At 36.7% G+C, this 25082-nt stretch overlaps 1 protein-coding gene and 1 pseudogene across 2 annotated transcripts in view; both read left to right on the forward strand.

Annotated features, from left to right (window-relative positions):
* The window catches only part of CTNNA1 (catenin alpha 1), a 178818-nt gene that overhangs the window by 26870 nt on the left and 126866 nt on the right, over positions 1-25082 (forward strand). For both annotated transcript variants that reach the window (XM_029941997.1, XM_029941996.1), the window contains exons 2-3: positions 5645-5751; positions 7543-7738. In XM_029941997.1, coding sequence (XP_029797857.1) covers positions 5647-5751; positions 7543-7738 — 301 coding nt within the window. In that variant the 5' untranslated portion in view covers positions 5645-5646. The remainder of the gene's footprint in view (positions 1-5644; positions 5752-7542; positions 7739-25082) is intronic.
* LOC115293976 lies at positions 8078-10146 on the forward strand (annotated as a pseudogene).

The raw sequence follows: 25082 nt of genomic DNA on the forward strand, positions 1-25082 counted from the left end.
TCCATCTCCTAAGGTTTACTGACTTGGGCTGTTCAGTTTCATAGACAAATAACCTTTAAAAACCAAAGTGTAGGCCTGACATAATGTAAGTGTGGAGAGCAAATTTGCCCACTTGCATTGAAACAAATTTCCTGGAAACTGGCATTCTATGTTACCCGATTAAGCAAATCCAAATTCCTTTTGGCATCCAATCTTCAATGATTCTAGGAAGTTTTGATGCATATATAAATCTGTGAAATGTTAGATGATGCTAGCACTAATGTTTTCAAAAATTGCTAAAGTGTCTACCTATTGTGCCTCAAGCATGCATTATGGTGGAAGACACAAACATTTTCATATTAAAGTTGTCAACAGTGGGCTTGTCACAGACAGGTGCAGTTCTTTCTTGTTCTGGTCATCATTTTAATGTATAGAATTTAGGTGTTGATGTTGCTTTCTGTAGAATCGAGAACTGCACTGTCTGATAAGGTAGTCACTAGTGGTTGTTTGAATTAATTAATATGAAATAAAATTACATCAGTTCCTTAGCCACACTAGCCACATTTCAAGACATCCTTCTCCCTCTTCTGTCTTGTCTTCCTCTCCTTTCCTCTCCTACTTCTCTCCTTTTAACCTTACCTTCTCCCCCTTCCCTTCCTCTCTACTCCTGCTCCCTTCTCCCCTCTACTTCTACCCCTCTGTTTCCATCTGTTCTCCCTTCATTTCTCTTTTTTGTGTCTCCTCTTCTTTCCTTGCTTTCTTCTTCCCATTCTCTCTTCCAGTTTCCATTCCTCTCTGTATATGTAATTTATATTTAATGCATTATATTTTTCTGAACCAAGTGAGAGTAAGTTGTAGACATCAGGCCTATTACATGTAACACGGATAACTACAGCATAATTGATGAAAATAGGAAAATTTGACACTGATACAACGCTGTTTAATCTAGAACCTACTCAGATTTTATCAGGTGTCTCAATTTTTTTCTTTCAAGTACTGTTTTAGTCCAGAATTACTACAGTTTAGTTGTCATGTCTGTTTAGCCTTCTTTAATCTGGAAGAATTTCTCAGTATGTTTTTTCTGACCTTGACATTTTTGAAGACTATAGCAAATTATTTTGTAGAGCATCCCTCACTTTGAGTTTGATGTTTCCTCATGACAAGATTGAGGCTAGTTTTGGTAGGAAGGAAATACCAAAGTAATGTGTCCTTCTTTAGTGCATTCTGTCAGGAGGCATATGTTGTCAGTGTGTCCTTTTATTGGGGATGTTGATTTTGATCACTTGGTCAAGGTGGTATCTGGCAGGTTTTTCCATTTTAAAGTTTCTATCTCTCTCCCCCTTTGTAATCTATTGGGAATTAGCATGACCCTATGTAAATATTCAGTTTCTTAGAAAACTTTTAGCCACTTGATTTAGTGGTCTCTGATGATTCTTCCCAGAATCAATTATTACCATCATGGTTTATAAATGGTGATTTTTTTTTCCTGAGTACATTATTTCTTCTACATTTATTAGTTTCTTATTGTATGGAAGAACCTTTCCTTCTTATTTATATTAGCCTGGTTTCTCAGATTCTCATTTTGTTGAGTGGATCATAATCAATTTAATTTAATCTTCACGAAAAGCCCTCTGAAGGTAATATTTGTCTTATTTTACAAATGAGGAAGGAAGTTCAAAGTGGTTAAATGATGATCAAATATACCTCTTGATGGTATTGTCCTCCTTACATAAAGATATAAAGATTACAAAATATTCTGCTTTTTTATTACAAAAGTAACTTTTTCTACATGCCTGTGTAATTTTATAATATCAGAAAATACAGTTAAGCACAAAGAATGTTAAAACTACTCATTATCCCCAACTCTTAGAGGTAACACCATTGTTAATATTATGTATCTAGTATTATGTATTATATTATATATATAATATTATGTATAATATTATGTATTTATCTAATATATCTAGATAATTTTATTTCTTTCTTCAATTATACATTATATTGTTTTCAAATCTCTTTATCATCTTCAATCATAAATATTTTGAACATTTTATCATAAGCTTCTATAGCATTTCCCCCATTTTTTTAGATGAGAAATTTCAGGTGTATAAAGATGCTAAAGTAATAAATCTGAGACACCCATCCACATGTCCTTTACCTAGATTTAATAGTTATGAGTGTCTTTTCATAATTCTTTGATCTCTGTGTATTTATTTTAACTTCTGAACTATTTGAAATTTGCAAACATCTTTACATTTTACCCCTAAATATTTTAGCATGCATCTCCTAGAAATAGCCATTTTTCTACATTATCACAGTTTCATTATCATACCTATGAAATTGAGCAGTAATTCTGTAATAACATCTAATATTTAATAAGTGTTAAACATTTACCACTCTCCTTACAAATGTCTTACTATCTGCTTCTTTGAAAATATTGTCCAGACAAGGTACATGTATTACATGAGATTCTTACATCTCTTGAGTCTTTTTTTTTTTTTCTTGAGTCTTTTAGACTTTAGAATCACCTTCTCCCTTCAAGTACTGACTTACTGAAGAAGTAAGGCCTTGTTATCTTACAAAGTACCCTACACTCTGGATTCGTTTGTTTTCTTATGATATTGCTTCATATGCTTCTGTATCTACTATAAACTTCTATTTCCTATGAACTTGAAATTGAGGATATATTAGAGTTTTTTAACTTGCAGTGAATTTGGATTGGAAAAATTTTGTCTTTGTTTTCACTGTTAACAGGAATTTAACATTTCCTTCTATTATTATGGTAGATAACAAACTACACGTTTCATTTGAACCTGTAACTTTATTACCAGTAGGAATCTCAGTGCTTTCCATATCTGCAGTAATTACATGATACTTTGAAAAAAATATCCATGGTCATTATTACTTTGAAGCAGTTAATCAGACTTGCCAGGTTTGATTTAATGTTAATAAAGAAGCACATATATTACTGTAAAATTCATTTGTTTATAAAGTATCTTGGGGGCACCTGGGTGGCTCAGTCGGTTAAGCCTCCAACTTCGGCTCAGGTCAAATCTCACGTTCGTGGGTTCCAGCCCTGCATCGGGCTCTTTGCTGACAGCTAGCTCAGAGCCTGGAGCCTGCTTCCGGTTCTGTGTCTCCTTCTCTCTCTGCCCCTCCCCCTCTCATGCTCTGTCTCTGTATCAAAAATAAATAAAACATTAAAAAAAATTACAAAAGTATCTTGAAAACTAAATTTCAGTATATTTGTTTCCTTTGTAATCCTTTGAATTGTGTTTTATGCATTTGAAAAATTGTTCTAAGGAAAGGTCTTAGAGTTGCACTATCCAAAACAGAAACCACTAACTACGGGTGTCTCTTGAACGGGTCAAGTGTGGCTTGTTTGACTTTAAGTGTGCCCTGATTGTAAAAACACATCCCAGATCTGGACACTTAGTACTTATTAAAATATCTTACAATTTAAAAAATACTCAATATGTGCTGAAATAGTAATTTGGATATATTGTGGATAGTCACACATTTTTTCCTTTATTTTTTATTTTTATTTTTATTTTTTTAATTTTAGAGAGTGATGGTAGGGGGAGAGTGGCAGAGGGAGAGAGACAGAAAATCCAAAGCAGGCCCTACACTCAGCACGGAGCCTGATGCGGAGCTTCATCCCACAACTCTGGGATCATGACCTGAGCTGAAATCAAAAGTAGGCTGCTCAACTGACTGAGCCACCCAGGCACCCCTCTTTTTAGTCTTTTAATGTTGTTACTAAAAAAATTGAAAATTACACAGGTGGCTTACATAGTATTTCTATTGGATATTGATGGTCTTTAGGCTTTACTAGACTGCCAGAAGGATGGATGACATTGAAAAAGGTTTTGAATCCCTGCATAGAGACTTCATTAGACTCTAGTTAAACATTTATTTTTGCTCAACAACTCATTTTTTAGTAACACTGAGGCTCTTGAAAAACATTTAACGTTTTTTTTCATCAAGAGTATTTAATAGGTAATACAGGGTACTTTACACATCTTCATATTGGGGAGGCATATAGTATCAAGTGTTTTATTATTAACAATGCTGAGTTTAGTTATTTGTTTAAGAGAGGGTACCCGTTAGATACCAGATTTGTGAAGATATGTCTTGGCCCCTTGTAATTGGTAACTTGTTAAGTGATAGATACTTTGCTGTTCCCCCAGTAGCCTTTCACTTAATGGTGTTAATATCCATTAACAATCCTTGCCTGAATCAGTTACTATGCTGGGGCTTGCAAAATGATTATTTTTCAATTCTGTTCTACAATCATGGTAAAGAAATTCCCTTGCCACTTTTTCTTGAGAGATCTTTATGGTCATAGGTTATCTTTTTATGTACCTGCCTGCCTGCCTGCCTGCCTATCATTAGGCAGTTGTAGTCATATTTTTTGATACTCAACTTGTCATAAATTTGCCAGTGGAACCTTTGTTTCCTTTCTGTTTTCATAGGTTAGTGTTTGTTACTCCTCTTTGCTTTCTGCAGAACAGGATAGCTCTTGCGTGGAATAACCTCTCTCCCCGCTTTCTTGGAGGAGTCCTGGTTCCCTTTAATGGGAAATGGTATTTAGTCTGGTGCCTTAGCCCGTTCGGCCATCCTGACACCGGGAAATGGTATTTAATAGAAATAAAGACCTGTGCAACGAGAACAGTGTTTATTTTTTCTCCCCCTAAGTTTTGTAAATGTGTTGTAAGAGCATAGTATTGTCTGGGTGGTTGTGTGCTTTATTTATTCAGTGATCTCTTTGAAATTTGTGGTTTATATTTTGTAATGATTGTATGCAATGCTGTTGTTAACATCATTGTATCCAATTTTTTCATGCACCCTAATTTTTCCTTTAGAATAAAATTCTAAAAGTGGAATTTCTGGGTCAAAAGAACATCCTTTCCTAAGGTTTTATTTATTTATTTTTCCCACCCCCCTCATTCCCCCTCCTAAGGTTTTAAATATCAAGTTGGTTGTCTGAAAGTTAGTATTTGTGTTTATCTCAGTTATGTACCTTGCCTTTTTTTTCTTTTATCTTTAACACACTACTTTTAGAAGCAATCACTAATTGTTGGGTGTTTTTGTTGAAGTCTTCCCCTAGTCTTAAAGCTGCTAATGGAAGTTTACCTTGACACCAGTGCGTTGATATTTGACTAAGTGCAACTTGAAGTTTCTTCTGGCTATGAGTGATAATAGCTGTATGTGCAGAGGGCAACAGACTTAAGCATTATGTTTTAATAGAGTAAGACAAGATGTTTTATAAGAATCCATCAAAAAATGAAGGAGTTACACCTTTTAGGTACAAAAAATCAGAATCAGGCCTTCGTTCACTTCAGCTTTTCATCCTGCGTCTAAGTCGATATGGAAAAACTCGAAATAGACATGGCTTGGTACCAGAGAAGCCCAAAGGGAAAAGCTCTGTATGTTTGGAAGTGCTTCTTGTGGTACCTGCTCTGTTTTTAAACTTGGCATCTGAGAGTGTTAAGTGGTTAAGAGTTACTGGGCCCTCTTGTGCAGAGTAGTAAGAATTTTTTCCCTTGTCTTGTGGTAAAGGTAGCTTTATTGTTATAAAAGTCCTTTATAAAAGTAGATTTGTTACATATATCATGTTTGTGTGTGATGTTTGCCTCACTTTGGCCTTTTGTTTCTTTTTCAGAAATGACTGCTGTCCATGCAGGCAACATAAACTTCAAATGGGACCCTAAAAGTCTAGAGATCAGGACTCTGGCAGTTGAGAGACTTTTGGAGCCTCTTGTTACACAGGTAAGAATCTCCACACAAATACATAGGTATAACATGGTTCCATAGTAGTAATCCTTGGAAACAAACACAGAGCAAGGTTATTTAGTTCAAAGTGTTAATTCCAGTGGTTGAGTTTAAGTTGATAGTATTTAGACGATTTGGCACCACTCATTATTAAAATATTGATGCGGGGATTCTTGTAACCCTATAGGAACATAGTTACTGCCATTTTATTGAGGCTTATTGGTAATACTAGGGGATTAGTGGTATGTAATGTACCTTACCAAATGTTTGCATTTTGTAGACATTTTCTTGGCATCATTCTTTTCTTGGAAAGGCACAGGTTGTATTCAAGAAAGATGGCCTGTGGAGCCTTGACTGTTAAGTCTCTTCCCCATGCTTAGGGCACCTGGGTGGCTCAGTTGGTTAAGTGTGTGACTCTTGACTTTGGGTCAGGTAATGGTCTCACAGTTCATGAGTTTGAACCTCAAGTCAGGCTCTGTGCTAACAGCGTGGAGCCTACTTGGGATTCTCTCTCCCTCTCTTTATTTTTCTGCACTCACCCGCCCCCCACTCCCTTGAGTCCCTCAAAAATGAATAAATAACAAACTTTTTATGGTCTAGGATTAGTTAGGAGGTAATTTGAGGGTGTAGGTTTGGTATGTTTTATTAGAAATCTAAATATCACCATGTGATGATCTTTCATTGTTAGCAATTAATATAAAAATACATATACATAGAAGTATAGATACATACATATTTACATATTTTAATATATGTGTAGTAAAAGTGTGTGGTAAGACTCAGGAATAGGTACTTTCTTGGAGCCCATCTGCTATAGCTCTCAGCAGGTCTTTTGTGTGGCAAGCAAGGCTAATAACAAATCTTTAGTCATCTTCAACCTACAGATCAGCTGGAATTATATATATTAATGATGGTTAATGTTGTGGGACTTAAACCATCATCACAGTAGGCTACTTTGAGCACTCCTTCCTTTCTTTCTTAAGAGCTTTTGCTAATTAATTGCTGAGAGTTGTATGAATAAAATGTGAAGCAATTCAGAAGCAAGTTACCTTAAAACATTTTGGTAATGTTGAACACTAGAAAATGTGACCTCCATGTAAAGGTAATAAGTTCATTATTAATCTCTTTTTGGAACTACTGCTACTACTCCTTCTTTCTTTAATGTTTATTTAATTTATTAAAATTTTTTAAAATGTTTTTTATTTATTTTTGAGAGTGTGAGGAGGGGAGGGTCAGCGAGAGATGGAGATACAGAATCCATCCAAAATAATTTTTGAGAGAGAGAGAGTGTGTGCCCTGGGGGAAGGCACAGAGAGAGGAGAGAGAATCCCAAGCAGGCTCTGCACATACAGTGGGGCTTGCTCCCATGAACTGTGATATCATGATCTGAGCCGACATCAAGAGTTGGACCGTCAACCTAATGAGCCACCCAGGCATGCCTCTTCCTGAAACTTCTTGATGACATGTAGAGATGTCTAACAAATTTCTAATTGTTTTTAATTTTTAAAATAAAACTAAAAACCCTGTTATCATGTTTGAAAAATTAAAATATTCTTTTTTGTCTTGCACATTGAGAGCTAAATTAATTTAGGACCTGAATGAGTGACATTGCTGTATATCTTAAATATGGAGAGGGTATATGTTATTTGTTAATGCTTAGTGGAATTTATAAATGTGATTTTCATTTTGTCATGACTAATTTATTTTTCCTGTCTTAAAAGATGGTAGTTTTTCTGTTGTTTTCATTTTAAATGACTGCAGTTTAATTTGTAAAAATGAAATGTTTAGGTTACAACTCTGGTAAACACCAACAGTAAGGGGCCCTCAAATAAGAAGAGAGGCCGTTCTAAGAAGGCTCATGTTTTGGCTGCATCTGTTGAACAAGCAACTGAAAATTTTTTGGAGAAGGGGGATAAAATTGCAAAGGAGAGTCAGTTTCTCAAGGAGGAGCTTGTGGCTGCTGTAGAAGATGTTCGAAAACAAGGTAGGTCAATATTGCTTTTTATATATAGAGAGGCAGTCTTTTCTAGGAAATTAATCCTTGAAGGTGACCTTTTGTGGTCAGTATTCTCATTATGCTTATGAATTGCTCAGTAACCTACAGTATTAGATTATTGGAAATGTATTAAGTTGTACTGTCTTTATTTTCAATCAGGAAAGATGCTAACAAAGAAACAGTTTATTTGTAGTATCTGAATCCACTTCTCTTGGGTTTCCCAAGTAATTGTTGAATCTTAAGAAATGTTCTAACAACAGTTTAGTAGGAAATAAATGGGGCAGAAGTTTTACCTTTTCATTCTATGTAATACCTGTTTTTAAATTGATGCTGAAGATACAGAGGTGATTAAATGGAAAAATGTGCGTCCATTCTGAAAATACCCTAGAAGTTGCCTCTTTCTCTCAGGCTGGTGTGTTAAATTAGCCATGCATACTGGAAGTGGTTTGAATTTGAAATAAAAACAAATCTTGGTGTAAAGGAATCCTGTTTTGGGAAATTCAGAATTATTTGTAACCCACAGCTTGCTAGTAGTGCCTATTAGGAAAACTTGTTATTATGATGCTATGAGTATGAGAAGACTTTATATCTGGAGCATTAAATTCTTGAAACTTGTAGTTGTGTGATACACTTCTGGTCCAGCAGGAAGACTTAAACAAAGACCGTTTTTTGTTGAGCAATTGCATATCATCTCAGCTGAACTGAGCCCCTACTCTGTGCAGTTGCTTTATTGGCCTTTGGGAGAACCTCACTGGATCTCTGGTGGCTGACCGTGTGCATAGTCCATTGGAGTCTTATGTCACATTCATCCGTGTGACAGTACCCAAAAAGAGACAGTGCATTTAAATGAAGATGCTGTCTCTAATTGTTCTAAATTTATAAACTGAAAACCTTGAATATTAAATATTTTTAATTTTCAGGCTGAAGATAAATGTTTCTAATATTACAAATGATAAGATTATTTAAATTCCATGTTAGTAACTGGGTGGATGTATTAGTTAATTAGGGCTGTCATACCATAAATTACTATAAACCTGGTAGCTGAGAGCAACAGAAATTTACTCTTTCACAATTCTGGAGGCCAAATACCTGACATCAAGGTGCCAGCAGGAGTGATTCTTGGGGGTCAGAGGAAGACTCTGTGGCATGTTCTCTCCTACCTTCTTGGAGAAGCAGCAATGCTTGGCATTCCTTGGCTTAGTAGGCTTGTCATTCCAATCTCTTCTTTCCATGTCACATGGCATTCTCCTTGTGTGTTTCTGTATGTAAGTTTTCCTCTTTAAAGGATATCAGGCGGCTGCTCCACATGGACCCAGTGTGTTGGTAGAGTCTGTCATCCTTACAGATATGAACTGCTTGATCTTCCAATGGATTCAAAGAAGAAAGCCTTGATTTGGCCAGGTCAGGGTGTATATTATGATGTCTGGGGCCCATGAACCCCCTGGAACTGGATGATTACCATGAAAAGGAGGTAGCAGAGTTAACTGGACAGATAGGATTTGACCCAGACCCTCAAGAAAAATTCCATCCTGTCTTAAAACCTCCAAGACCCCTAGAAGGACGAATTGCTCAGCTGCTTCAGGACCCACGTCCCCTGGAGGCTACTGTTCAGCAAAGACCACATTCCTGTCCGGACTGTACCCCCAGACTTTCGTGCAATTTTCATACCTTTGTACCCAGTTCTACAGAAATGATGGGACTTAGTGATAACACGCTGGCAGGTGTCACCCATAAAAAACAGGAAATTGAAGACAAGATTAAGGCAGAACAAAGCTTGCTATCTACCTATGCACCCTCACCTTGTTACCCAACAAGAGATCTGACTAACTTTTGTGACATAAAAGCATTTCCAAAAATCACGGATACGACAAAGACAGAAGATCTGTACTGGAGACAGCTGGCATTAAGACCCCAACCTATATCTTGCTATAGCCCAAACCATTACATTCAGTATGAGCATCTTAAACCTGCCATACGTGGCCCGTGTACTATGTGTCAAAACTCTGTTAGGTTTAGCAAGCCTACTGTTTTAGAAAGTAAACCAGACTTGGAAGCTTTTGATTTAGAACACTTTTTAAGGCCAGGAGAAAGGTTGACCTTGAACACAGAAAACAAGGAAATGAGACCCATTCTGGGTTGGATTCCTAGAGCTGGAGTGGCGAAGCCTCAGACGGACCTGCTAGGGCTTAAGAACTCTTTTTCAAAATCTGGTGCACAAAAATGTTTCCATAAATCAATTTCAGAAGACCATAAAGATCTCAGGGATAAGGAGCATTCAGGAATGAAACACCAATTCTATGGCCATAATTCCTATTATTTCTATAATTGAGATATTCATCCTTTCCTTCAAAACCCAGCCTCTTGCAAGAAAAGTAAAAATTTAACAGAATTTGTTCCATGTTGTTGGATTCTGCTTTCTAGAATAGCCATAATGACCTTGTTATGAAGTTTATGTTTTCAGGAATTTAAGTTAGTATCCAGTTAGAGGAATCCAGAAAAGGGGATGTTCTTACTTCCTGAAAAGTTTAACAATTTGGCAATAAAATATTAGAACCAAAAAAAAAAAAAAAAAAGGATATCAGGCACTGAATTAGCCACCCCCTCCCCCCACCCCCAGTCTGGTACGCCTTCATCTTAACTTGGTTCTATCTGCATATATCCTGTTTGCAAATAAGGCCACATTTATAGGTTCTGGGTGAACATGAGTTTTGGGGGACACAATTCAATCATTTTAGAGTGGGCTTTGAATGAATTTATTTTAAAGCACTTGAATTGTCTAGTTCAGGATGATTCTTAAGCTTTTTGTTAAGGAAATCAGGATGGCTGTTACTTCATTCCCCTCTGTGAGAAGGGTTTGCTCCCCAGGCTTTTTTGCCTCGAAATAATATTAACAGATGAATTTTACCAAATGTTCATTGTGTCTAGTGACTAAGATGTTTATTTTCAAAATACATTTAATTGTTACAGCTAACTTGTAAATTCGTTCTGTATGTGTTCCTTGTTTGAGAGGTTTCTCTGATGTAAACTTGTAGCAATCATGGTACAATACCTGCATCCTGTCGCCTAAATACCTCACAGTTTTGAATGCGTATCTAAATTTCTGTTTTCTTGTTTTTATTTATATGTGAGAAAATCTTTATGTTCTGAATCATAAGTACTTGTCTGTTCTAGTCCAGCTTTGCAATTATTTATGATCACGATCTATTCACCATAATTTACCTTCTCTCCTTGCTTTTTCTCCTTGGAAGAAAAAAATAGAAAGCTAAAACTAAAACAAAAATATAACTGTCTCCCATCATCATTACTGCATCAGATAGGAAAAGCTGAAGTGCCTTGCTTTTTCTGTTGGCTTACTTTTTTTTTTTTTTTTTTTGAGAATCTTAACAAGTGGTGATAAAACCTCTCTCCTGTCATAAATAGAACAAAATACGTCTTATGAAAATGGTTAAGAGCAGATTTTTTAATCAGCCAAGCCTTGTTGGTTATGTTGTTGAAGCTGTTTACTCATCATTTGAAACACTGTAGAGGCATTAATATGTCTGCAGATTCTTTGACAGCCCTCTCTTAAGTAAGCTGAGTCTGACTTTGATACTCTTGAATGTATGTTGGACTTTAATACTTTCACATCTGTAAAGAATAGAATGTGGTAGAAGTGATGCTGTCTACTTTCAAAACAAAGTCATAAAGAGCTCTTATTTATTTGTGTGGCTCTTATTCATGGATTATTTGCTCGGGGGGGGGGGGGGGGGAAATTGTTAGTATCAGTTTGCCAAGCATGTGAGTAAGCAGCCTTGGGAGCAGATCCTGCAACATTAGTCAAGTTTTAAAAGATGGCAGCCCTGACCAACCCCAAATTCCTGACCCTCAGAAGACTCAAGAGATAAAAAATATTTATTTTAAGCTATCGAATTTTGGGTGTGTTTGTTAGAGAGCAAAAGATAATACAAACAACTTTCCCAGGTGGTCCTGAGCACTTACATAAAACTCTGACCTGACTGTTCTGAATTTTACTGTTAATATGAAACAGAGTAATTATTATGATTTATCTAGAACTCCACAGCACATTGACAAACAGAATAGATGTATAGAATTCTTTTTTTTTCAATGTTTATTTATTTTTGAGAGAGTCAGTGTGCGATTAGGGGAGGGGCAGAGAGAGAGGGAGACACAGAATCTAAAGCAGGCTCCAGGCTCCAAACTGTCAGCACAGAACCCGATGCAGGGCTTGAACCCACGAACTGTGAGATCATGACCTGAGCCGAAGTCAGCTGCTTATTTGACTGAGCCACCCAGGTACCCAAGATGTATAGAATTCTTTGCAGTTTGAGTTTGTTGCTTATCCACTGGAATGCTTCATTGTTTTTTTTTTTTTAATCTTTTTTTAAAATTTATTTTTGATACAGAGAGAGACAGAGCATGAGAGGGGGAGGGACAGGGAGAGAAGGAGACACAGAACCAGAAGCAGGCTCCAGGCTCTGAGCTAGCTGTCCGCCCAGAGCCTGATGCGGGGCTCGAACCCACAAACATGAGATCTGACCTGAGCCAAAGTCGGAGGCTTAACTGACTGAGCCACCCAGGTGCCCCAGGAATGGTTCATTGTTAAAGATTGTATAAGAAGATTTCTTTGCTGTGAATCAATGTGAATCACTTCTGTTTAGTACAAGTTGGCAAAATTTTTTTTGTAAAGGGCTAAATAGTAAATATTTTAGAGTTTAGTGGCTATAAGGTCTCTGTTAATTCAGTTCTACATTTGTGTTGGGCAAGTGGCTGTTGGGAATATATAAACAAATAGGCATGACTGTGTTCCAATAAAACTTACTTAGAAAAACAGAGGGTGAGCTAGATTTAACCCATAGGCTCTGGTTAGCTGACCTCAGGGTTTTCACACACTGTTAAAAGATAGGACCTTACTGCTTTTAATAAATTATTTATGTATTTATTTATAACACTTTTGAGCCATAAGTTAAATTTAACTATATTTTTGAGTTTGTATAAGCCCTGTGCTTTCTTTGCAATCATCATTAATAACTAGAGACTTGAATGTATACAGTTTTTCAGCATAACTTAATTTTCTTCTTGTATTTGCCCCTGATTACATGAATAATAAACACAAACATTTGTGAGTACTTTAAAACCTTACCGTAATAACACTGTCAGTAGGTAAAACATTCACATACACATCCAGGCTAATGCAGTGGATATGTGAGCCTCCTGTGGTACATGAGAGCCAGTTATCAATTGCATACCGTCCAAATTCTTTTGATCCAGGGGTTTCATTTTACTGCCAGTCACTTCGAACTAGTTGTTGAGTAATTACCTTATGTGGGCTGAGGCATGTGTGTACCTCTTCAATGTGCTCTTTTCTTTTTTGGGGACTCTTTCCAGCCCTACATGCGCTACTACCCTGATTAGATCATTCTTATGTTATACTTCTTACTAGCTCTTATCACAGTGGTAATTAGATAACTCATTGTCTTCCCTCTGCGGTTTCCAGTAGGACAGATTCTGTGCTTGTCTGGTGACGACCATTCTCTGTAGCACCTGTCCTGGTGCCTTGTCCATGATAGGCACTTCATTGTTAGAGGAAGATAATTGACTGTGTTCTCCAAGAAGCGTGTGAGAAAAGACTCCTGTCTCAAAAATTATGATGAGTTTTCCTTCCTAGTGCTGAATGTTAAATACAGGGGTAGAGTTGGAGAATCTTACCTTTGGAAAAAATTGAGATGTGATTCACATAACATAAAATTCATCCTTTTAAAATATATACGTCTGTGGTTTTAGGATATTTACAGATTTGGACAGCCATTACCATTATCTAATTACAGAATATTTTCATCTCCCCAAAAGGAAATCTCATATTAGCAGTCTCTCCTCATACATACGTATATATATATATATATATTTTTTTTTAACAGTACCTAAAAAAGAGTATCTGACTGTATTTTATGAATCCTTGAATAGTGCTGACGAGAAAGAGAGCTCTTAGCTGAGTAGGTGATATCCAAGGGACAGAGATGGAAAGGCCTAAATGAAACTTGTTTGAAAAGGGCAGACAGGCACCTGGGTGGCTTGGTCAGTTAGCGTCCAACTTTGGCTCATGTCACGATCTCAAGATTCATGAATTGGAGCCCTGCTTCAGGCTCTGTGCTGACAGCTGGGAGCCTGGAGCCTGCTTCAGATTGTGTCTCCCTCTCTTTCTGCCCCTCCCCCGCTAGTGCTTTGTTTCCCTTAAAAATAAACATTAAAAAAAAAAGAAAAAGGACAGACATTTAAAAAAAAATGACAAGCGATGATTGGTTGGAAGTGGAGTAATGAGGATTCGCTTCTACTAGAAGAGTTTTTAAAAATCCATTAGTTATAATTCACAGTTGCCTCTCAAAGGCCAAGGTCGGAGACTTAGTGTTGCATCTTGGACATTTCTCTGTGGTCGAAGGAGAAGGCTCAAAGAAGCTAAAGTACTGCTTCTGATGATACTGTGCTCAGCAAAGGGGCCAAATAGATAGATGATTAGTATACTGGGTGTTAGTATATTTTCTGGGAAAAATCTTGTGTCAGAGAAACCAGAGTGGGGTTAAGGGCTGGGTGGTCTCTGATAAAGAGAGACTGTCTGCTAGTAGACAGGAGACTGTTTTTCCTGGTTTGTCCCAGAGCTTATAATCAGAACACTTGGACATAAAAAGTAAATTAATAGTATTAGTGGTATGCAAGGAATGGAGTGGTATGGTAGGGTAAGCATGGGATTAGAAAAATCTTCCGAAGGTACACTGGATCTTGAAAGTAGGAGGGAGGGGGAAAAAGTCATCTAGTTAATAAAACTAGTAGAGTAGGCAAGATGTATACATGGGGGAACAGTTAGAGCCCTGACTGGAGAGCAGTGCTTAGAGGAGAGATTAGAAGAAAAGAGGCTTGATTTTAGCGGGTGGTTTTGAATGCCAGGTGAAGGCGGGGGAATTCTCAGGGAAATTACATGGAATCAAATTCTAGGGTTGGAATAGGTCTCACTGGTTCAGGTTCCAGTATACGTGAATATGTCTAATGACACAGGACTTGCTACTTCTGGAAGTAGCTTTTTCCAGCATTGCTTTGTGTTTATTTTTATAGCTCTTTTTCTTCTTAAATTAAACTAAAATATGTCTCCTTAGCTTTCTTCCTGTTATAAGAATTTCTCCCATCTGGGCAACACAGAGTATGAGGAAAAGTGGTGTTTTAGGGAGATGAGTCTCTCAGCTATGTTCAGGAAGAGTTAAATGGGTTGGAAGAGAGCCTTGAGGCAGGACCAGTAGGAGACCATCACAGTGGTGAGGGGTGAGATGAAACTTTTAAGGAAGGGACTGCTGTTACAGACAGTCTAAAGGGAGAATGGGCCAGTTGTTAACTGCCAGCTTGACCTGAACAGATGGCTGGTCTTCTTTATAGATAAAAATGAGGGACCTAGAATGGGAAAAATTGTAATACTTTATTTTCCTAGAACTTGAATCATTTAGGGTATGTGCTAAGGCACTGTATGCTACTAAAAACTCTAGGGGAATTACTTAATACTAGAATATTTTCTTAGAGCCATTAAGATTTTGCTATACCAGTTTTCAGTCAAGTTAAAAAGATCTGTTACACTGTTTGCTTTATTTATTTATTTTAATTTAAAAGAAAAAAATTTTTTTGAGCCCTGCGTCAGGCTCAGAGCCTGGAGCCTACTTCTGATTCTGTGTCTCCCTCTCTCTTTGACCATCCCACGCTCACGCTCTGTATCTCTGTCCCTCAAAAAATAAAGAAATGTTTAAAAAAAATTTTTTTTTGACATTTATTTTTTGAGAGACAGAGAGAGACAGATCATGAGTAGGGGAGGGGCAGAGAGAGAGGTACACACAGAATCGGAAGCTGGCTCCAGGCTCTGAGCTGCCAGCACAGAGCCCGATGCAAAGCTCGAATCCATGAACTGTGAGATCATGACCTGAGCCGAAGTCGGACACTCAACCGACTGAGCCATCCAGGCACCCCTGTTTGCTTATTTACACTAATAAAAAGTCAATTAACAGGTTAATTTTATTTTTCTCAACTTTTGATTTTGAATCACAGGAATTTTCAAAGATAGTACAGAGTAGTTCAATGGATCCTTCATTGAATTTCCCCCAGTGCTTATATATTATGGGACTATGGTAAAATAGCAACACCAGGAAATTGACAATGGCATAATATCTGTGTATAACTCTGGTTTTATCATGTGTACATTTGTTCAGCCACCACTGCAATCAAGGTACAGAACTCTTCCATCACCATGATAAAGTTCCCTCTCAGGCTGACCTCCATATAGTCACACTCATTTTGTTTGCATTCCCTACCATCTCTAACCCTTGGTAACTTATCTGTCTCCATTTCTAATTCTGTCATTTCAAGAATATTGTGTAAATGGGATCAGACAGTATATGACCTTTTGAGATTGGCTTTAGTCAACATGATGCTATATCAATATCCATCCAAGTTGGTATATCAGTAGTTTGTAACTTTTTTGTTAGGTAGTATTCTATGAAAACTTCGTAGTGTATATATAGTTTGCCTTTTCAACCTCTTAACAGATGTTTTGCATAGTAAAAGCTTTTAATTTGGGGCAGTCCAGTTTTTTGACCCCCCTCCTCCTTTATGAATCAAGCTTTTGGTGTCTCAGAATTCTTCACCAGGGTTTAGCTTATGAAGATTTTCCCTGTTTTCTGTTAAAAGTTATTTTTAGTCTTATGTTTTACATTTAAATCTATGACTCATTTTGGGGTAATTTTTGTATAATACTGCCCCTTATGGACAACCCCCTAGTACCATTTGTTGAAAAAACTGTCTTTCCCCCATTGAATTGCTTTTGCACCCTTGTTAAAAATTGGTGAGCTGTGCTTGTATGGGATTATTTGTGAGTTCTCTATTTTGTTCCATTGATGTCTACGTCTTTCCTTCTACCAGTACCCGCATAGTCTATTGCTGTAGCTGTATGAGTCTTAGAATCGGGTAAAATGTTTCCTCCCAATTAATTTTTTTCATGTATCATTATATTCTCTTTCATTTTTCCCTATAAGTAATAGATAAACTTATCTGTATCTACAAGAAATCTGGGATTTTGATAGAATTATATTACATTGTAATTAATTTGGAGAGAATTGACGTTTTTACTATATTGAGTCATCTAATTCATGACCAAAATATGTTTCCATCTATTTAGATTTTAATTGCTATCACATTAGTGTTTACATATAAATCTTCTATATGTTTAGATTTACACTATTTCATTTTTTAAAAATGATTATAAATAGTATTTTATAGGTATGTGGTTTTGTGTTTCCTTTCCAGTCCTTGACTAAATGTATATGCATTTTACCTTAGTATTAATTCTAGCTTTGATATCATTTTATTTTCTTGAAAAAATTTAACATTATCAGCATTTTTTTGTTATTTAGTATAACCTTGGAATTCATAGTGTTTAAAACTATATATTTTTTATTCCATAGTTTTCCTATTAGACTTAGTTTTTTTTTTTTTTATTTATTTTTGATACAGAGAGAGACAGAGCATGAGAGGGGGAGGGGCAGAGAGAGAAGGAGACACAGAACCAGAAGCAGGCTCCAGGCTCTGAGCTAGCTGTCAGCACAGAGCCTGACGCGGGGCTCGAACCCACAAACGTGAGATCTGACCTGAGCCGAAGTCGGAGGCTCAACCGACTGAGCCACCCAGGCACCCCTATGTTTTTGATATAAATAATGCTAGAGGTAGTAAACATGTATGTATAGTTTCTACCTCCCCTTTTTAAAAATTATGTCAAGATACATTTCCTGAAGTAGAAATATAGGGGTACAGACCTTTTTTATAAGCTGAATAATTATATACAACAAATCTGTATACAGTTTGATGAAGTTTTACACATGTGTATACCCATGTAACTATCATTTCCTCAGGAGGCACACATAGGTTATAGGGATTTTAAAATGTATTCCTAGGGGTTCCTGGGGGACTCAATCTGTTGAGTGTCCAACTCTTCATTTCTGCTCAGGTCATGAGCTTATGGTTCATGGGTTCAAGCCCTGCTTTGGGCTCTGCACTTACAGTGTGGAGTTTACATGTGATCCTCTGTCTTCCTCTCAGCTCCTCTCCTGCTCACATTCATTCATTCATTCATTCATTCATTCTTTCTCTCTCAAAAATAAATAAACTTACAAAAGTGTTTTCCTAAGTTGTTCTCCAGTATGTTTGTATCTTCAGTTTGCTAATATTCATATAACCTCACTAATTACAAGGGACAGAAGTTCAGTTCAGAGTTTTTAAAGCAAAAGGGAGTTTAGGGGCCTTTGTAATTGAGAATTCTAAAAGTACATTGTGAGTTCAGGGATAGATGTGATTGACTCAAAGGGTGGAAGGCTCTTTTCATCACTTGCCTCTATGCATTTCATTTTACCCCTATTTCCTTCCTTCATTCGTTTGTTCATTCCTTATTTGAGTGTAGTTGACACACAATGTTACATTAGTTTTAGATGTACTACATAGTGATTGGGCAGGTTTATACATTATGCTCCGTTCACCACAGATATAGCTACCATCTGTCACCATCCATTGCTATTACAGTACCATTGAATATATTCCTTATGCTGTGCCTTTTATTCTCGTGACTTTTTTATTCCATAACTGGTAACCTGTATCTCCCATTCCTCTTCACATAATTTGCTTGTCCCTCCACCCCCCCCCCTTCCACTCTGGCAACCATCCGGTTTCTTCTCTGTAGATCTTACTCTGTTTTTTTGCTTATTCTTTTTTTTTTCCCTCTAAGATTCCACCTATGAGTGAAATCATACGGTATTTGTCTTTCTCATTCTCACTTATTTCACTTAGTATAATACCCTCTTGGTTCATCCATGTTGTCACAATTTCATCCTTTTTTATGGCTGTGTAATATTCCATTGGGGTTGCCTCTGTTTTTATATGTACATATTGGACAACATGCCCACCCCTAGTTTGAGGTGGTCATTCTAGCAGAAAAAGAATTTTTCTTCCTCTGTGTCTGTATTTTAGTCATAGAAGGGACTGGTTAGTTTTGTTTAGGTGATGAACTTAGCCAGTTTCTAGTCAGCCTGAATCACATATTCACTCTAGAACAGGAGGAATGAGGGAGAGTTCTCCAAAGGAATACAGAGTATAAAAAATTAGAATAGAGTGGAAATAAATACTCCTATTTGACAAGTACTGGGATGGTCTTAAAATTTTTTGCTTTCTTTATAGGTGTAAATTGCTCCTTCCTTGATTTTTTTCTCTTTTCTTTTTTTTCCTTTTTATTTTTGAGAGCAAGCGAGCGAGAGAGAGCACTAGCGGGGCAGAGGGAGAGACAGAGAATGAATCTTAAGCAGGCCATACCCAATGTGCACCCTGTTGGGCTCGATCCCATGACCTTGGGATCATGACCTGAACCGAAATCAAAATCAAATGTCGAATGCCCAACCAACTGAGCCACCCAGGTGCCCTGCAACTTCTTTAAAAAATGTGCATTATTTGGGTGAGGGGGTTGATACTGACATTCTTCATGTTTGTTTATGCATATATTTGGAACATAATGGTGTTTTGGGGAGTCCTTACAGCATTGGTAGGTATCTAAACATTCATTCTTCTTTGTTGATTGGTTGAATCCCTGTTGTTTCTCATATCAGTTGGAATTTTATAAGATTCTCAAAGATTGAGTTGTGTCTTACCAGCTGGAGGTGCTAATCTTTTAGATTTCCCATTATTAATGTATTGTATTATAGAAGTAAAACTAACTTAGAGTTGAAAGTCAAGACATAGGGGCACCTGGCTGGCTTAGTTGGTTAAGCAGCTGGCTTCGGCTCAGGTCATGATCTCACGGTTCATGGGTTAGAGCTAGCTCAGAGCCTGGAGCCTGTTCAGATTCTGTCTCCCTCTCTCTGATCCTGCCCTGCTCGTGCTGTCTCTCTCGGTCTCTCAAAAATAAACAACAAATAAACAAAAAAGAAAGTCAAGACATAATTTTGCATGTGTCTATAATGTTTCTTTTTTAAAATGCTGTTTATTTATTTTGAGAGAGAGAGAGAGAGAGAGAGAGAGAGAGAGAGAGCGAGCGAGCGAGCAGGGGAGGGGCAGAGAGAGAGGGAGACAGAATCCCAAGCAGGCTTTGCACTGCCAGCATGGAGCCTAATGTGGGGCTAGAACTCAAAAACTGTGAGATCATGACCTGACCCAAAATCAAGTCGGATGCTTAACCCACTGAGTTACTCATGTGCCCCTATGTCTGTAATGTTTTTAATGATGAGACAAGATATGGTAGTCCTGGAAAAGGTGATTGATTGTAGCTAAAGTGATGACTTTTACTGCATACCAGACGGTTTGGTTTGAATTTTGTTCTGTGACCTCCATACCATTTATCACAGCGTCTCCTATATATGCTATTGTTCACATGGTGGACAACATGAAAATATCAAGATACTTCACTGTACCTACTTCTCCAACATTGAGAAAACATTTAATAGTGAAACCAGATAGCCCTTTTCCCCACATGGCAGGAAGGTGAAAACAGAGTAGATTCTTTTACTGAATATTCTTGTCCAATAAATAGAAAGCACACACTTTAATATTTGGCTTGTGGTTCCCCCCTTTCATGTTTATTTGTATTTAGGCAGTATTTGTCTTAAGATTTCTTTGGAGGCTTTTCTTTTCAAGTTCTGGCTTTTGGATTGCTATTCCATTTCAGGTAAGCTTTGATTATAGTGCAAATGCATTGTCCTTGAGTGGAAGTAGGACTTCATCTTATTGAGAGCAATCAATGTTGTTCAGTACTAAGTCTCAGTCACTATAAGAGCCATCTTTTCTGTAGAAAATGCCTTGTCACTTTTAGAGCCAAAAAGCAGTCTACTGAAACAATAGCGATAGAACTATTGAGTTGGCTAGTACTTGTGTGATCTTAGTAGCTGTAGTTGAGTGGTGAGCATACTCTAATGGTCTCATTGTACAGATGACTTCTTAGCTTTTTTTTAATGTTTGTTTATTTTTGAAGAGGAGAGAGAGAGCACGTGCGAGTGAGCATGAGCTGGGGAGGTGTAGAGAGAGACGGAGACACAGACTCTGGAGCAGGCCCCAGGCTCTGAGCTGTCAGCACAGAGCCCGACATGGGGCTTGAACTCAAAAACTGAGATCTTGACCTGAGCTGAAGTTGGAGAGTTAACTGACTGAGCCACCAGGTGCCTTACTTCTCAGCTCTTTTAAATCTTAAAAGCACTGAATTACCCAGATAAAACTGATGGTCTCAGTTTTTTTAAAAATTTAATTTAATTTTTATTTTCTTAAGAGATATTCTTTTATTTATCTCAGTAATTGTGTAGTAAAATTGAAGACCTAGATACCATTTTCCTTGGTGCAGCTTGAATGATTTGTATATAGGGAGAAAAATAAATATACATACATGGAGAGTATTTGTGCACAAATATATGTGTGTGTGAGAGTGTATTATCTATGTATGCATGTGCATATACATTTATATATATTTAAACTTGTAAATCGCGGCAAGGCAATTTTATTTTTATTTTTTTTTTAAACCTTTTTTTTTTTTTAACATTTATTTATTTTGAGAGACAGAGTCAGATCATGAGCAGGGGAGGGGCAGAGAGAGAGAGGGACACACAGAATTGGAAGCAGGCTCCAGGTTCTGAGCTGCCACCACAGAGCCTGATGCAGGGCTTGAACCCGTGAACTGTGAGATCATCACTTGAGCTGAAGCCGGATGCTCAACCGACTCAGCCACCCAGGTGCCCCAGCACTGCAATTTTAAGGAAAATAATGATGTATTTTATTTTTGACAAAAGAATATTGAGCACAAGCTGTCAGGCTCTCAAGGTATAATTTTCTCCCTGGCAACTGCCTAGAGTCAGATTGAAGGAGGTGAAAATTGGTCTCCTGTCCAGTGCAGATGTTGACAGCCTCAGACTGATAAACCCACATCTAGTATAGGCAGCGTGAAAGATAGATGTTAAAAGGCAGATGTGATCAGGACAAAGCAACTGTCGGTAACTTTTTTGAGTAGGGTTTGAGACATAGATAGGAGACAGTGGAATCTGGGTTTGCAGAGTTCATGATGTGAAGATTTGAAACCTAGCTTTGTGTGGGTGTGTGAGAGATTGCATTTTCAGTTGGTCTTGTCAGTGTGGTTTTAATCAGGTTGGGATCATGAGCTTGATCTTCTAAATGGGCTTTTTGATTTTTCACAGGAGAAGGTTCACAAGTATTCCTACCCTGCAATGTTGAGTGGCTTTCAAAAAGTGTTAATAATGATGGTCTGAAAGAGCCATAGCAGGGAAACATTTAACATTTTGAAAAAAAAAAAAGTTGAGTTAATTAGGTTTTCAGATTAGTGTAATCACTTCATTAAAGCTGCCAAAAAATCAGCTGATTTTTCTCATACTCTTCTTTGAGTTCTGGCTTCTTATTGTTACCTTGACTTTTACCCTTATCACCTTGGTATATTTTTCATCCCGTTTTCTCCTCTTATTGTTGTGGTTGTCTCTCTGATGGCTGGGTCTGTTGTTGGAAGTGCTCCCACTCCAGTTCCTACTCTTCCTATGTTCCTGAGGACTGTGATTGATTTAAAACTTGTTCATTATTGACACCCATTCCTCCATTCCTACCATTTCATTTCATTTTCTCTTGCTATGCATTTAACTTGAGCAGGAAAAGCAAAATATAAATTAAAAAAATATTAACTAGTTGTCATCTGGGTGTTTTATGTCTTAAAGTTTTCTTTCTGACTTAAACTCTGAGTCTCTAGGGTGGAGGCTATATTTTCTTGGGATGTGTCAAGCATGCTGTCTGCTTCTGGATCACTACCCTTATGTGAGCATATGCTGCTTTGCAGAGACTTGGTTTCTGGTGTAGCCAGCTTGAAAGTGAGGAAAGGAGAAAGAACTTATTAAATTACTGTTTCTTTTCATTTTGAAATTGTTCCTCTTTTTTTACATCTGTTTCATTAAATGTTTAATAAATAACACTAGCCAGCACAATAGTACTTTTAAGTTACAGTGGGTAATAGTATTGCCTTAATATGTTTGTACAGTGTAGCTGAGGAAGTTATCTCAGGTATTAAAATTTTGACTTTGGCGTGACTTCAACCATGATGTTGCAGTAATGTGGTTTCTACTAGTTAATTTCTTAAGAAAGTGATTCCAAGTTGAAATGCATGTTATGCATTTATTTGAATGTGTAATCAGGAAGTAAGTGCGTCTCTTTGAAGTGTTTTTGAATAGCAGCAGGGCACACTTGAATTAGTAAGGAAAATGAGAACATGAATATGTGTGGTACTCTATTTTAACTTTTTTTAAAAATCCATTTTGTCAACTGGAAAGAGTAGAAATTTCAAAGCTTCCTTCACTTATCCCCGGGGGATGAGAAAGGGTATAGGTTGAAAGTTTTTCTAGACACTCTCTAAGCTGATTCTGATGGCTTATAGTAGTTAAATAACATGATATTAAATGTTTATTTCCTGGCTTGATTTTCAAAAAATGAACAGTTTTGTGGATTAAAAATGGCATCCCCTGAAAGTTCTCTTAAAGCCTCTGTTAGGAATTCTTTGAGTCATTTTCTGTTTTGCTCTCATTATGGAAGTGTTATCTAGAGGTCTATGGTTGCCAGATATCCCCCACAGATGAATGGAAAGGTGAAAGTAGGGAGGATTAATTGTTATCCCCCATGTCACAGGGCATGAGTGTTATGTCTGATATATACCATCATTTGGTTTATTCCCACAAGGACTGTGTAATGAAATCTGTTACTCCTTGTCTACGGTATTGCATTTATCTTCATAAACAAGTGAGGGAAAGGTCTTATTTTATTACCAGATCATGGAAAATGAATTTAAAAATTTGGGGTTGACAGGTGAGGTAGATTGAGAAATGGGTGTTAAATCTTGATTATCTTGAATATAGAAAGTAATTTTATGAAGTCTTGTCCTATCATTTTGTAAAAATGAAATTGATAGAAAAATAAAAGTTACATCACTTTTTGGTTGTATCTATTAATCAGATATATTTAAGAGAATTTGGTATAAATCTAAAGTATTAAAATGTAACTTTGAAGAATTAGGAATATCGTGGTAGGGAAGTTTTACATATTCAGATTCAGGGTTGGATTTTCCTTTCTTTTTTTTGGTTTTCTATGTAAAAAGATGCCACTATTAAGTACAGGGTGATTTATAACAGATTTACTTGTGATGTTGGTTACTTACAGTTTTGTTGTTGTTTGGCTGTTTTCCTTTCTCCTCCTCTGGCTATTCCTTAGGTGGAAATAACAGCTTTTTAAAAATAAAAGGTACTTTTCTGCAGTAAATATTTTTGATAGTAAGAGCAAAAAGAAGAAAATAAAAATCAGCTCTAATTTTGTTACCCAAGGATGAAACCAATGGTTAAGATTTTGGTTCTAGACCCTTAAAGTTTGTTTTCTTTGAATATACTCACATGACTAGAAATAGGTTTTCCTTGGTAGTATCATTTACTTTTTTATTTAATGGATCTTGAACATTGTTCAATATCACTAAGTACTCTCTTATAACATATTATTTAATAGCTGTATTATTCTCTCTATATAAAGTAATAAGATTTAGGGGGGTTATTTTGAATCAGAAATCTAAATACTTTTCTTTAATATTTTTATGGCCAGAGTTTTATTTTCTTTTCAAAAGTTTAAATAGGACAGTTTTTTAATTTGAAGATTGAAGTCTATCATTGTTGACTAATATGAGATAGTTGACTGAAAAGAAAAAAGTTGAGATATTTAAAATCATCTTTAAGATAAAAAGATCAAAATGAATTGAGCAAGGCCATTTGGGAAATCAGTGTGAGAGGAGGAATCAGAATTTGACATGTAGCCCTGAAATTGATCCTGAAATGAATAAGGAATTTGAACATACTTAAGGTGGCAAATGATTTTTAGCTATCCTGGAAGCTTCTGTCATTTTGACACAGGGGTATGTTGTTCTTAAAAGTATATTCAGGTGGATGGCTTATAATCTTTCTTTTTTGGATTTGGCAATTGCTAACAGTATGCTCTCATAAAAACTTGTATATAAGAAATACCTACTTAAGGTCTGTATAATAATTGAACTTCTCATGCAGCAACTAAACAAAAAATGATAATAATGAGATTGGGGCTGCAGATGACTCCTTATTTTACCACTTCTTTTATCCATATTTGGATAATCTTCTCAAGACAGCTGATTTCACAAAGCTTTTATATTTTCTACTGTATGCTAATTTTATTTTTTCCTTATGTAGTGACACTAGTAGTCATGGGGGTTTTTTGTACCTTAGAAAAAGAAATT

Source organism: Suricata suricatta, chromosome 6 (assembly GCF_006229205.1).
Source record: "Suricata suricatta isolate VVHF042 chromosome 6, meerkat_22Aug2017_6uvM2_HiC, whole genome shotgun sequence".
Taxonomy (NCBI): domain Eukaryota; kingdom Metazoa; phylum Chordata; class Mammalia; order Carnivora; family Herpestidae; genus Suricata; species Suricata suricatta.